General features: G+C 56.7%; 1 protein-coding gene across 1 annotated transcript; it reads right to left on the bottom strand.

The window, feature by feature from the left end:
- Positions 1-5291: 5291 nt before the first annotated feature.
- Positions 5292-14253, bottom strand: WDR97 (WD repeat domain 97). The gene is given in 24 exon segments (XM_058565151.1): positions 5292-5725; positions 5830-5891; positions 5989-6455; positions 6868-7030; positions 7106-7227; positions 7315-7512; positions 7619-7813; positions 7902-8099; positions 8190-8318; positions 9198-9281; positions 9379-9570; positions 9572-9838; positions 9936-10085; positions 10248-10308; positions 10563-10684; positions 10775-10907; positions 11089-11179; positions 11255-11491; positions 11574-11716; positions 11788-12487; positions 12684-12805; positions 12934-13565; positions 13735-13865; positions 14070-14253. Coding segments are annotated over 24 exon segments (4926 nt in total). The 5' UTR covers positions 14194-14253; the 3' UTR covers positions 5292-5522.
- Positions 14254-14260: the final 7 nt, after the last annotated feature.

Below are 14260 nucleotides of genomic sequence, written 5' to 3'. Positions count from 1 at the left end.
TCATAATATTCCCTTATCCTTTTAGTATCTGTAGACTCTGCAGGGATGTCACCTCTCTCCTTCGTGATACTGGTCATTTATCTTTCTCTTTTTGTCCGTCTTGCCAGAGGTTTGTCAGTTTTATTGATCTTCAAGAACCATTTTTTGCATTCATTTTCTCTATGGTTTTCTTTTTCTGTTTCATTGATTTCCACTTTGAGTTTACTATTTCCTTTCTTCTGCGTACTTTGAGTTTAATTTGCTGTTTTTTCCTAGTTTCTTAAGGTGGAAGCTGAGGTCATTGATTTGAGGCCTTTCTTCTTTTCCAGTAAGTTTTTTCCCTCATTTATTCCTTGACTCATGAATTATTTGTTACATACTTTACTTTTACATAGGTTTTAAGCCCCTTAATAGATTGATACTTTTTTATGCCATTCACACTGAGGACTAGGACAACGCTTCTAGGGGCAGTGATGCCCAGGAGAGCCACTCACAGGGGACAGCATACCCTGAAGTCAGTAGGTCATAAGGTCCAAGAGCTAGGATTTGCCCCTCACTCAAACCCATCGAAAGGGCACCTCATAGCCTCACACCCGACCTAACCTTGCATTGAGGAAGAGGGTGGAGGAGTCCATGGAAGTATCCACCTCTCCAAGGAAACCACATGCTCGGGAGACACAGATCCTGGCCATAAGAGTTGAAAATTTCTCAAGCAATGGAATTGGAATATTATGGATAATCTAGATAAATGATGTCCCCTGGTGGGTACTATTGACTGAGACAAAAATGTGCACCTTCAGGGCCCACTGGTATCCAGAGGACCAACGGGCAAGCCCTTGCTTTGACTGGTTGGAGCAAGTGTTTACAGTAATCACCAGGTAGGGAGACTTAAATATTCTGAAGATAAATTAAAAGATCCAAAGTTTTTGGAAGTAATTTCAAAGTTAAAGCAACGTTAAAAGAACTCCCATAGACCCTTGACCCAGAAACCTCAGTCAAGTTCCCAAGTTACACCAGTTATCCCAGTAGTGACCTTTTAGCAAAAGGTGTTGTCTGTCTCTTCAGTCTGCTTTAGTCCAGAGCAGCTCTTCAGTCTTTCTGTGACCTTTACACCCTTGACCCAAGCCTCTGGCCACTATTTTGTAGCATGTTCCTTGATTTGCATTTGGTTGCTTCATGATTTAATTCAGATTATATACATTTTGGGCAGGAATACCATGGAGGTGATGCTGCGTTCTTGTCACTGCATCCTATCATGTGGCACAATGTCAATTAGTCCCGGTACTGGAGATGTTTATTTTGATCACTTAGTTAAGGTGGAGTTGCCCAGGCTTCTTCACTGTCGGGTTACTCTTTTTCTCTTTGTAGTTAATAAATATTTTAGGAGAGATACTTTGAGACTGTAAATATCCCATTTGTCATCCACCTTTCAATCACTAGTTTTTGCATGTATTGTTTTTTTCTCTGAATTAATTATTACTATGATAGTTGCCAAATGGTGATTTTCTTTTTCTTTTTTTTTTTATTTATTTTTCTGAGGAAGATTGACCTTGTGCTAACATCTGTTGCCAACCTTCCTCTTTTTCTTTTTTCTCCCCGAAGTCGCAGTACACAGTTATGTATCATAGTTGTAGAGTTGTAGCTCTTCTATGTGGGACCCCGCCTCAGCATGGCTTGACGAGCGGTGAATAGGTCCTTGCCCAGGATCTGAACCAGTGAACCCCCGGCCACCAAAGGGAAACACACGAACTTAACGAACTTAACCAGTATGCCACCGGGCCGGCCCCCAAATGGTGATTTTCGAATTTCATCATGTATTGTAGGAAGAAAAGCTTTCTCTTTACCTATTTATTTATGTCAGCCAGGACTCATGGATTCCTATTTTTCTCAAGGAAATATAATACTTTAGTCTCACTGTTTTTGATCCTCAAATTGTCCTCAATTTGGCTAGTGGAAGCCCCTTCAAGGAGGCTCCTGTGTGTTTTTTAAAATAGCTTTATTGAGATATAATCCATATACCATACAAATCACCCACTTAAATTCAATGGCTCTTGGTATCTTACATTATTATTTTTTTTAAATGATAGTAAAATACATATAACAAAATTGGCCATTTTAACCATTTTTAAGTGTACAGTTAGTGGCATTAATTACACTCAATGTTGTGCAACCATCACCACTATATATTTCCAAAACTTTTTCATCACCCCAAACCAAAACACTGTAACTTTTAAGCATTAATTTTCCATCCCCCTCCCCCCACCCCCTAGTGGCCTCTAATCTACTTTCTGTTTCTATAAATTTGCCTACTCTAGGTACCTCAATGGTCACATCTTATGTAGCTATGATACAGTGGCAAAACCAAGGTGTGTGTGTAGTTTTATGCCATTTCATCTCCTGTGTAGATTCTTGGAACCAGTCAACATAGAGAACAGTTTCAACACCACAAAGACCTCCCTGTGTTGTGCCTTCTCCTGCTCCCATCCTTAACCCCCAGCAACCACTAATCTGTTCATCTCTATAGTTTTGTCACTTCAGCAATGTGATATACATGGAATCATACAGTATGTGATCTTGTGAGACTGGCTTTTTTCACTCAGCATGATTCTCTGGAGATTCATCCCGGTAGTTGCATGTATCGATAATTTGTTCGTTTTTATTGCTGAGGAGTATTCTGTGGTGTGGATGTGCCACAGTTGGCTTAAGCATTCACCTGTTTAAGGACCTCTGTGTCACTTCCGGTTTTTGGCTATTACACATAAAGCTGCTCTGGACATTGGTGGACACGTTTTTGTGTGGACGTAAGTCTTCATTTCTCTGCGACAAATGCCCAGTAGTACAATTGCTGAGTCATAGGTAGTGGCATGTTTAGTTTTCAAGAAACTGCCAAATCCTTTTCCAGAGTGGACCATTCTACATTCCCACCAGCAATGCGTGGAGACACGTTTGCTCCACATCCTCTCCAGCCTATGGTGGTGTCACCTTTTTTTATTTTAGCCATTCTTTTAAATTAATTAATTATTATTATTATTATTTTTGTGTGTGTGAGGAAGAGCAGCCCTGAGCTAACATCCATGCCAATCCTCCTCTTTTTGCTGAGGAAGACCGGCCTTGGGCTAACATCTGTGCCCATCTTCCTCCACTCCACATGGGACGCCACCACAGCATGGCCCAACAAGCGGTGCATCAGTGCTCGCCCGGGATCCGAACCCGGGCCGCCAGCAGCGGAGTTGGAGCACCCAACCGCTATGCCACGGGGCAGGCCCGTATTTTAGCCTTTCTTAATTTGCATTTCCCTAATGCCTAATGATGTGGAGCATCTTTTCATGTGCTCATTTGCCATCTGCATCTTCTCTTTGGTGAAATGTCTGTTTCTTTTGCCCATTTTCTAATGGGATTGTTTGGTGTTTACAGTTAATTTTGAAAGTCATTTATATATTCTAGACATGTGTCCTTGGGATGTGTCATTTGCAGATATTTTCTCCCAGTCTGTAGCTTGTCTTTTTATCCTGTTAACAAGGCCTTTCACAGAGCAAATGTTTTAAAATTTGATAAAGTCCAATTTATTGATTTCTTTTCTTTCATATGCCGTGCCTGGGCATCATGTCTAAGAGCTCTTCATCAGTTGCTAGGTCCAGATGATTTCTTATGTTTTCTTCTAAAATTTGTATAGCTTTACATTTAAATATATGATCCACTTTGAGTTTTGTCTTTGATTTTATGCCATAAAAATTTTTAAAAATCAGTAAATATGCCTATCTTTTCCTTCTGAGTGTTCTGAGAAAGTTAATATCTTTTCTAAATTACCTTCTGATATATTTATAGTTTTATTTTCTACATTCCAATCTTCCGATCATCTGAAAGTTACTCTTGCAAATGATGTGAGGAAGGGGTCCAGCTGTGTTTTCTGTCTCCACACTCTGTGCCCGTCACTATTCCTGAGTGCTTTAGACATTGTAATTCATCTCATCCTCACCGCAGCCCCATGAGGAGTCAGCATTATTACCCCCAGTTCATAGGTGGGGACACTGAGGCTTAGAGAACTTAGGTGATTTGCTTAAGGTCACACATTTAGGAAGTGGAGGAAATATATGTATATTTGCTATTTTGACTTCTTCTATAGTGAAAATCCCATTCTAGCTTTTTATACATTTTTCTATTGGGGTGTGTGACTTTTTAATTGTTATTGATTTGTAGAAGTTCTTTATATATTTTGGAGATGAGCCATTTTTAGTTACATGTATTACAGATATCTCCTCCCACTCTGTGCCCGGACTTTTTACTCTCTTAATGGTATATTTAGATTAATAGATTTCTTAATTTAAAAATAATTGTGTTAATATGTATTAATAAATATATTAATGTTTTCTTTTATGATTTTGGGCTTTTTTGACCTGTTTAAACCTGCCTTACTTTCTCACATTTGTATTTTTAAAAGCACTTATAGCTTTTATAATTTAAAACATGAAACACCAGTAGAAGCAGACTACCATGGGCCTCACACTCGTTTTAGCACGCACAGTTCCTTTTATAAAAATGTCAAATCTTCCAGTTCTCCAGGCCTGGCACTTCTGGCCCGCCTTGGCCTAGAAAAGAGCCACCCACTAGGCACTCCCATAACAAGAGCCTCTGCACAGTTTGGGGGTGATGGGGAAGGTGTGGGAGACTAATTATAACCATAAGACCATTGAGAAGAAAATTCTAAAGTCAGAGGCTGAAAATACTCACAGGAAAGAAATCTCTGCTCAGGGAACCCGACAGAAGGGTACAAAGGGCACTTCACAAAAGCAGTCCTCGTAGCCAACGCACACCTGGGCCCCAGGGGGGCGGTCAGTGCCCCTCGCAGTCTTGGCAGTTAAGAAGGAAGCCGAGGCCCTCTGAGACCCTGCACTTCACAGACAAGGTCGGTTTCCTGGCGACCTTTAGGTTGAAGGGTCCAGAGGATGCTGCCCCTCTGTTGCTTCTTGGGGCCCCTTCATCCATTCTTCTCCCTTCTAGCCTCAAGGCAACAAAGTGCCGGTAGACTCCTGGTTTCACCTGCATCAAATGACTGCGGCCCACCCCCGTGGCACCCAGACCCTCCCCTCTCCCTTCCATACCTGGCCACTTGCTGGCCCATTAGTGCCCCCTCCCGTCTTGATCCCAGTAATTGACTGATGGATGCCAGCTGAGTGCCTGACCAGGGATGCGCCCACGCTGTGGGTCCCCCTCTGGGTAGACAGGCCCACCTCACCAGGAACGCTGCTCCACCACGTGTGACCACGCCCCAGATCCTGCCCCCCCCCCCCACCATGCCCCCAGCTCCGGCCTTGCACATGTGACTGGCCACTGGCAGGTTCCTGACACACCAGCTGGACCTCCCTGCCCACCCCAGAAGCCGCCAAAGATGGAGTGGCATCCAATTTGCTGACTGCAGCCTCTGGACTTTATTCCAGCCCTGGGCCTTGGCCAGGGGTAAGCAACCGGCTGGAGAGCCACATCCCGACTACATGCTGGAGGGAAGGGGAGGCTGGGGATGGGGCCGGGCGAGGCCGCCAGCCAGCTCAGCTGTAGCTGTCAGGGTCCGTGTCGTCTGGCAGAAAGTATCGCTGCAGGGTGGGCTGCAGAAGCAGTGGGGGCAGTGGACGGGCAGGCCTGGGCCAGCCCGGGGGGAAAGGCTGCAGTTCCACCCGTGGCAGCGGCAGCTTCAGCATCCGGAGGGAGCTGTCGAGGGTGCGGCCCGCCCAGAGCCTGGAAAGCATCTGGCCTGGGGGCCAGTAGGACAGTGAGGGCTTGGAGCAGGGTTGATGCCCCATGGGACCCGGGCTGAGGTGGAGGTCAGGGTCTAATCCTACCCCTGTCCCCACTCACCCCTCAGTCTCATTGGAGACCCCTGGACCTTGGCCTCCTGAAGCCGGAGTATAGGGTAGTGCCTAGGGGGTAAGAAGGTGGGTTTGGCTCAGCCTGCCCCTTAGCTGCCCCACGCTGGCCCTGTCCCAGCCTAAGCCAGCAGCCTTGAGGCCCACTCACCGGTGATCCCGGGGCTGTGGCACTACCGTGTTGGGCACCAGTGGGTGCGGGCTTGGGCTCGGGCTCTGGCTCAGGCGCAGGCTCTCGGGCTCCTTGGGCAGGGAGCTCTGTGCCTGCTGCTGCTCACAGAAGAAGTTGAGCGCATCGATTGGCCCCAGGTCCAGCATCTGCGACTGTGACCAGTGCGTCTGCTCCAGTGGTGGTGGCTCGTTGGGCAGTGCAGTCGGCACCGAGGAGCGCAAGTGGGCCCCAGGCAAAGAGCAGAAGTGCAGCAGTGTCTCAGACAGCGCACGTCTGGTCTGACAGACGCGTATCTGTGAGAGCATGTGCTGACCCTGGGACTCAGGGGCGGCCAAGTTTGGCTCCCCGGGCGAGACCACCAGTGAGGGCATCCAGGAGTGAACTGAGGGTATCATGGAGATGTGAACGGGTGCCCCAGAGACCATCGAACTCTGTGACAGGGCCTCCTTGGGAGGAAGGGGAAGAATGGAGGTCTCAGAGACTTTGGGCAGCATCTCTGACAACCTGGCTACAGAAGGCCGCAAGATTTCCGTGTGTGGAGGAGGTGGCAAGTCCAGGCCCCCGCCCCGGGCCCAAGGCAGAGGCTGCCCCTCCCCTAATAAGGAGGTCGGAGTGGTGTTGCCCCTGGATCCAAGTCTGAACCCGGCCGCAGACTCCCTTCCTGGGAGGAGCAGGAAGATTTCAAGAGATGGGGGAGAGGGGCCCATGGAGGACAGACGAGGCACAGAGCTACAGCAAGGCGATGAGCCTGCCAGCCTCACCTGGCTCTCCCCCCCTCCCCCGGACTTGGGGAAAGCCTCGTGAGAAGGCGAGAGGCTCCACTGGCAGGTGGCCCGTCCCACCCCTGCTGGCCCAGACCTGCAGCTGCCAGATCATTTCCTCCAGCTTCTGGCAGCAGCATTTGCGCAGCGTGGCCTTGGAGTCGAGGTCCCGGCCCTGGACCCAGGTCATCATCTCCTTGAACAGGAAGCCCTGCGGGTCCTGAAGGCCTAGCCCGTCCAGCAGCTTCTTGAGCTCAGGCCTGGGAAAGGTGTGGGTGGCTTATACAGAGGCCTCCCCCCGCTGGCGGGGAGGTGGGGTAGAGAGTAGGACTCACCGGCAGGAGGCTGGCGAGTAGAGGAAGAAGGACATGAGCTCCAGCACCACCTCACGGGACTCCAGGGAGCAGGCCAGGAGCAGCTGCAGCGCCAGCATCACGAACCGCTTCTGTGTCCCGTCCTGAGTGCAGAGGAGGGTAGCGTGATGGGCGCAGGAGGCCCGGGGCGCGGGCGGGGCGGGGCCGGCGGGGCAAGACTAGGCGTGCACCTCGAGGCTGGGGGGCCGGTCCAGATTGAGCAAGCGCAGGAGGATGCTCTGCAGCCGGCTGCAGAGGTCTCTGCTCAGGTCGGGCAGCAGCCGCAGCAGCGCGAGCAGGATATGCACGCAGTCTGCCCAGGACGCCTCTTCCAGCAGGTCCACGAACAGAGAGGCCAGGCCCTCCACCGTGCCCGCCTCAGGGTATGCCTGCGGGGACCGCATGCTGAGGCCCTGCCCCACCCCCACCTGGCTCCTGCCTCCCCACCCCCATCTCCCCACCTGTGCTTCCCAGGCCTCCCAGACTCCCCCAAACCTCCAGAGTGAAGATGGGGAACAGCTTTTTGAACCAGTTCTGGCAGACGAAAAACTGCAGGAAGCTGGGCAGATGCCCGCAGCGCTCTTCCCAAATTGAGCGGCCGTAGGCGTCCCCGGGGTGGTAGGAGGTCTCAGTCCCGGCAGCAGCGTCATCACGGGAGCTCGTGGGCTTCGCGGTCAAGTACTCAGAGCTCTGGGGAGGTCAGGGGGTGGGGGGGACAGCTGCAGGCCCTGCCTCTCCCCGCCCGCTCCTCCCCCGCAGCCCAGCCTGGGGCGCCTACCTGAGCCTCGGGCTCCTCAGGCTCCTCGGACTCCTCGCGCTGTCTCTGTGGGCTCAGGGAATCTGAGGTCCAGTCCAGATCCAGCTCTTCCTCCTCCTCCTCTTCGTCCCCCAACCACTGGATCTGCTTCTGCTGCCACTCGGCACGGTGTCGTCTGATGCCCCGCGGCAGCCACAGGCTGTCCTGGCTCTCGAGTGGCTGCGGAGGGGACCGCGTGAGTGGCCGCCGCTGGCACTCTGTGGGGACTCGGGCCCTCCTGCAGAGCCCTCCCCGAGCCCTGCCCCTTGCCTTAAGTCTGCGGCGGCTGGTGAGCTGGGCGAGGACTCCGAGGCGGCCGACCTCCCGGGGCAGCCACATCTGCTGCAGCACCACGGAGTTGGGCACGCAGCCGGGGAAGTGGATGGGCTTCGGCAAGTACTGCAGGTGGAGCACGGCAGGGTGGGCTGAGGGCCTGAACTCCACCCCCTCCCAGAGACCGCCCTGGCAGAGCACCCCGGCCAGCAGCCCAGCGCTGCCCGCCAGGTCTCCAAGAGCTGAACTGGGCTCACACTCCCTGCCCACAACACACAGGCAGAGAGAAACTTCAGAAATCAGGTGGAAGGGCAGTTGGTGAGCCACCAACTGTGGTAACTGAGGAGGGATAGCTGGGCAACGCTGGCCGCTGGGGAACGCTGACACCCCACACGCTCTCCACGGGCCTTAGCCCCCAGCCCTGGGGCAGGGACGTCTATAAGAAGCATGGGGCAGGGGTAGGAGCTTGGAGAGGGGGCTGTTGAGGGCTTGGGTAGATGGTGCAGCAGCTGGAAGGATCAGTGACCCACCTGGGCAGGTGAGAGGGCCAGACGTGTTGGGGGAGGGGCTGAGGCCTGTCTGGCCATCTGAGGTGGGAGAGTATGGGAAAGTGGTGGATGCAAGGGGCCAGCTCCCGCTGAATTTGCTCCCCTGAAGGGAGGGGACTCTGGTCTCCCAGACAAAGGCCATAGGAGACCTGCCCACCCAGCACTTTCACTAGGGAGGGGTTGTGCAGACCCGACCAGCTGGCAGAGGCTCTGGCTTTGCCCAGTGTCTGCCCTGAGAGTCCCTGGACTGGCAGCCGGCTCCCAGAGTGCAAGGAGTCAGGGCACACACAAAACAGTAGCATCAAAACTGGGCCAGGCGGGGGCGGGGGAGGGCTGCAGGTCGGCATGGCCCTCGGGTCAGATTTGGACACAAAGGCTTGCAGCACAGAGAAGATGGGGAGCACAAGAAGGGTGCCCCTGAAGAGAGGTGCCTCTGGGGAGACCAAGGGGCTCTCACCTTGTAGGACTGAATAGTGGCGGGAAAGAAGCCCCTGAGGTTGGAGAGAAGCTCCTTGGGCCGCCTCTTCTGCAGCAGGGGGATCTGGGGACAGGACAGTGGCTCAGAGCTGAGCATGGAACCCCGTGCCCTTGCAGCTCTGCCCTTGGGTGGGCAGCACCCACCTGCCTGAGCCCCTCACCCTGTGCTGCAAGTGGGAGGATGGTGGGTCCAGGGCCACAGGCTTTTCCCCATGGAGCCGCTCCGACTGCAGCTGCAGGTCCAGACTGAGGCCCAGGGCGCAGCTCAGGGAGGAATGGGCCAGCAGCTGAGGCATGGGAGGAGGAGTCATAGGGTGGGGGGCAGAGATCGCAAGGTCAGGGTGGAAGATTGGGAGGGGTGGGAGGCCTCACCTGGGATGCCCTGCTGTGCACCCTCCGGCGGGTGGGTGGGATGGGCAAGGTGATTCGGGGAGGGCGAGCAAAGCACTTGCTCAGGGCCCCTAGGCCCTGTGGGGGCAGGGCTGTTGGGGCTTCAGTGCAGACTCCAGCCTGCCTGACACTGGGGGCAGCTCTGGGCAGGGCGCACGCATTCCAGGTCTCTCTCTCCATTGCAAGGGTCACGGTGCTCCACTGCTGGGACTCTCTTTCAGAATGCATGCCCTGGGAGGAGGGGCAGGGCAGATAGGCTGTGCCAGAGGCCCAGGGCGAAGGGAGGGGCTGGGGTCAGGGCTGGGGCTGGGGGAGGCCCCACACCCACCAGCAGGCCAGGGCCGTAGATCAGACGCAGGTAGTTGTCAAAGGCCACCTGGCGCTGCTGCCAGGAGGGTGGGGGCCGGGCCGCCGGGACCACCAGCCCCAGTCTCAGCTGCCGAAGGTCTCGGTCCCGGGCAACTAGAGCTTCCAAGTCCTGGGGTGGGGGTCAGAGATCAGCCCATTCTTCCTTGAGCCTTGCCATGTGCTGCCCAGACAACCACAGGCCTGCCCCAGGGACCAAAGGGGAGTGGCCTGAGCCTGGGCAGAGGGCAAGGCTGGGGCATTGGGGTGGTAAGGGGGTCAGGACCCACCCCACCTCCTCCAACACTGGCTGCTGAGGCGCTGCTGTCTGGCGATGGATGAAAGACAAGGCTGTGCTGCAGACAGGGATGAGCACAGATGGGACAGTGGGTGGCATGACCAGTGGGATCAGCAGAGGCTGGGACAAGGACCCAGGGGGTGGCCAGGCCCCTGGCAGAGCACAGCCAACAGCCAGGAGTAGGGATGCCAGGGCCAGGACAGGCTTGCGGTGGCCCAGGAGCCCTGAGACCTCACGCTGGGCACATGAGGCCCTGACCCAAGGCAGCTGGGTGGGGGCCTCCAGGACAGCTCAGTGGGCCTGCCGGCGGACCTGAGGCTGGCTGCCCCACGCAGGTTGGCGAGCTGCTGCAGCTGGGCTGAGGTCAGCGACTCCTGGCTGGTCAGCGGCAGCGGAGGGTCATCTACCACATCAGGGACTCTCCGGCACAGCTTCTGAGCAGGAGAAAGGAGGCTAGAGCCCTGGCCTGGGGGCTCGTCTGCCCACAGCAGCCCCACCCTGCCCACCCTGTGCTCACTGCACACCTTAACCAGGTAGGATGTGGGCAGATACAGCCTGTGGGACACCAGGCAGAGGCGGGAGCCCAGCGCCAGCACCAGGTCCCCACTGTTGCTACAGAAGGTCAAGGCCTGAGGGGGGCCATTCAGCTGCAGGAGCCTGGAGGGGTGTCCAGGGCAAGAGTCCAGCCCTGCTCCGCAGAGCAAGGAACTGAGGCAACAGCAGGGGCAAGGTCCTCTCTCCCCTGTCCAGCTGCTGGGCTCTGGTGAGGCAGAGGTAGGAGAGCCCAGCTGGCTGTCCCAGGCTCCCAGCCCCTCCCACCCTCCTGGCCCCAGCCTACCGCAGCAGGCGGTTCTCCGCTGTCCAGATGCGGATGGTGCAGTCCAGGCTGGAGCAGGCACACAGCTTGAGCGCTGGACAGCAGCACAGGCCTGGGGGCCGGGGCTCAGGGTCAGGGACCAGAACCATATGGTGGCCTGGGCTTCACCTTTGCCCTGCCCCCTCACCAGTGATGTGGTCCATGGGGTCATCCTGGGGCCGATGATCACAGCGTGGGCTGTCGCCCGGGCCAAACTGTACCAAGCCATAGGTGGCGCTGTCTGGGTCCTCAAAGCCCACGGTGACCCGCTCCCCAAGTGCACAGAGCACCACGGCCGGGTGGCAGCAGGAGAAGCTGCGCAGCAGGCTCAGGCTCCCGTCAGCACACGGGAAGACACGCCACATCTTCACTGTCAAGTCTCCGCCTGTGGAGGTGGGGGCCAGGGCTGGGCCTTTGCGGGGGGAAAGGGTTCCCAGGCTGGCTATTGGGGGTGGGGAGGTACTGACCCGAGGACACGACGCCGTTCCAGGTGGACGCAATGGCAGTGACCGGGCCCGGGCTGTGCGCTTCTGTATGGAAGACGGTGTTTGATGAGCACCACCCGAGCACCGAAAGCGCACCATCTGTGTGCCCCACCACCGGCAGGTACCTGTGAGTGACAATAGCCTGTTAGCGAGGGCCCTGTTGCCACATCTGGCCCTCGCTGGCTCTGGCACCCACCGGTTCTTGTCCTTCCAGGCCCAGGCTGTGTAGCTTCGGCACAGCTCACCCCCGTGCTGGCGCACAATCTCCCAGCTGGCAAACGCACTGCTGGGGTCTGTGAGGTGGCTGTAGAGGTGCAGGCAGCAGGGCCTGGGTGCTGGGGGAGGTGGCGGACACACACGGTGCAGCACGCGCATGGGGCAGCGCGCCGCGTTGGCACACACCAGGTGTCCCGCGCGTGTCAGCAACCACAGCATTTCGCGTGGCAGGCAGTAGGCCACGGCAGCCGCGCAGTCATTGGGCTCCAGCAGCAGCGCGCTCACGGTGCGCCCGGTCGCGACGGACAGCAGGTAGACCGAGCCGTCGGCGCACGCACACACGAGGCGCGTGGGCAGAGGCAGGTGCGAGGGTGCCAGCAGCGGCGGTGCCACCTGCAGGTGGAGCACCGGCGCAGACAGCTGCGCCAACGGTGAGTAGAGCTCGCGCAGGCGCCACAGCTCCAAGCCGCTCGCGCGCAGAGAGAGCACAGGCCAGCCGGGGCCTGCGGGCGCCAGCAGGCGGTTCACGCGCCTGGATGGCATGTCCTGGCCCCAGCAACACAGCGCTACCTCGCCCACCTGTGCCGCCGCCTGCAGGTCCCACGTGCGCAGCGTTCCGTCCTGTGAGGCCGACAGCACCAGGAACGTGTTCGGTAGCACGGCTATAGCTGTCACGGGGCCTGTGGGAGGGGCGCAGGTCACTCGGGAGCACGAGGGACTAAAGGAAGGGGAGCTGTCAGCCCGGGTTGCTGCCAGCGCAGAGAAGCGTGGCCAGAGCCAGCGGAGATTCTGGACAGCTCAGAGCTCTCTAAGGCAGAGAGCTGCACACAGGGTGGAGAGAGAATGGGCCTCAAGAGCCACCGTGGTATGGCACACCTGTGTGGCCCACAAACACCATCCGGATCTGCCAGTCAGACTCCCACACCTTCACAGTGCTGTCCCTGGAAGCCGTCACCATCGCCTCTGCCGCTCCACAGTATGCCAGGTCAGAGATGGTGCTAGTAGCGGGGGGAAGGCCAGTTGGACTCAGCACCTCGTGTGCGCGCCTGTGTCCCAGCTACAACAGGCATTCCACCAAGGACTCGCCTCACGTTCCCCCTGTCCCTGGGCCCCCCACCCGCCTCACGTTTTGTGTAGATCCTGGCGCACATCTGTGAGAGCCCAGGTGTGCAGATCAAAGGTGAGCACGGCTGAGCCGCAGGCAGCGAAGCAGCGCAGGACGTGGTCGGGAGGCAGGGACCCCAGAGCCAGACGTGCAAGCGCACCCATGGAGCTTAGTGGTAGCTGCAGAGGTGACCTGCACTGCACCAGGCAGCGACCCCCTGAATGGAACTTCCAGAGCGCCAGGCCGCCGCCTGCCTCCGCCACTAGCAGCAGGCCCAGGTCGGGCACCGGCAGACAGCAGATGGGCTCGCGGCCTGGCGCCCTGCCCACCCCTCCTAGCTGGCTCAGCCACAGCAGGCTGAGGTCAGGCCTGAGTATGGCCAGCCCCGCGGGGCCCCAGCCCACAAAGCGGCCCACGGCGCCCAGCGGGCCCAGCACTGCCACCAGCCCTGTGAGTGCCACAGGGGCCAGCAACTTCTCGTGGGCCCAGCCGTCCTCTCTGTGCAGGTGCAGGCAGCCTGCGCCGTCCAACACCACGAAGCGTCTGCCCACCGGGTCCTGTGCCACAGAGTGCAGCCCAGCTGCCACCTCCAGGCAGCGCAGTGGCTCCAGCCCATGCGTCAAGCGTGCTACGTGCAGCTCCGCTCTCTTTTCCTGCAAGCCAGGATGTACAGGCCTGCAATCAACTTGGGGGAAGTGGGGGGAGGCAGTGCACCCACCCAGGGGAGCAGGGAGGATTTGGCTGGGGTTGTGCTGGGGACCCCCAGGGGAAGAGCCGAACCAGGAAAGAGGCCTCAAGGCAGATGCCACGGGTGAGCCGCACCTTTTCCACGATGTCGTGGAGACCTGTACGGAGGAGCAGCCACAGCTGGCGGGCACGGGCGCGTAGGGTCAGGTTTTGCCACCATGAGCTGCTGGTCAAAAGCCGCGGGACCGGCTCTGAGAATGACGAGTCTGTGGGCCGGTGGTGGACACGTCGTCACTGTGTGGCCTTGGGCCCCCAACCATTGAGGTCATAGCCAGCCAGGAGCCCTCTGGAGGGCCCTGCGGGTTAGGGGACTGCCCGGGGAGTGTTGCATTCTGCGTGGACAGAACTTGCGCCTGAGTGAGGCTTGCTTGCAGGTGGGCCATCTAGGGGACAAGGCCAGGCCACCTCACCATTCTTTTCCTTGAGCAGCCCTGGATCCAAATCTTCGTTGCTGTCAGCATCATACAGGTCCAGGTCCAGAATCGGGTTGTCACCTTCTACTGAGAAGGGGTTACTTGCACCCAACCCATCCATTTCTCTTTCAGCAGCCGTAGGTCTAGGCCGCTCAACACCACACCCCAACCCCCGACCGTTGCTAGGA

The sequence above is a fragment of the Diceros bicornis genome, chromosome 21 (genome assembly GCF_020826845.1).
Source record: "Diceros bicornis minor isolate mBicDic1 chromosome 21, mDicBic1.mat.cur, whole genome shotgun sequence".
NCBI lineage: Eukaryota > Metazoa > Chordata > Mammalia > Perissodactyla > Rhinocerotidae > Diceros > Diceros bicornis.
This window is presented reverse-complemented; position numbering and strand designations above follow the sequence as displayed.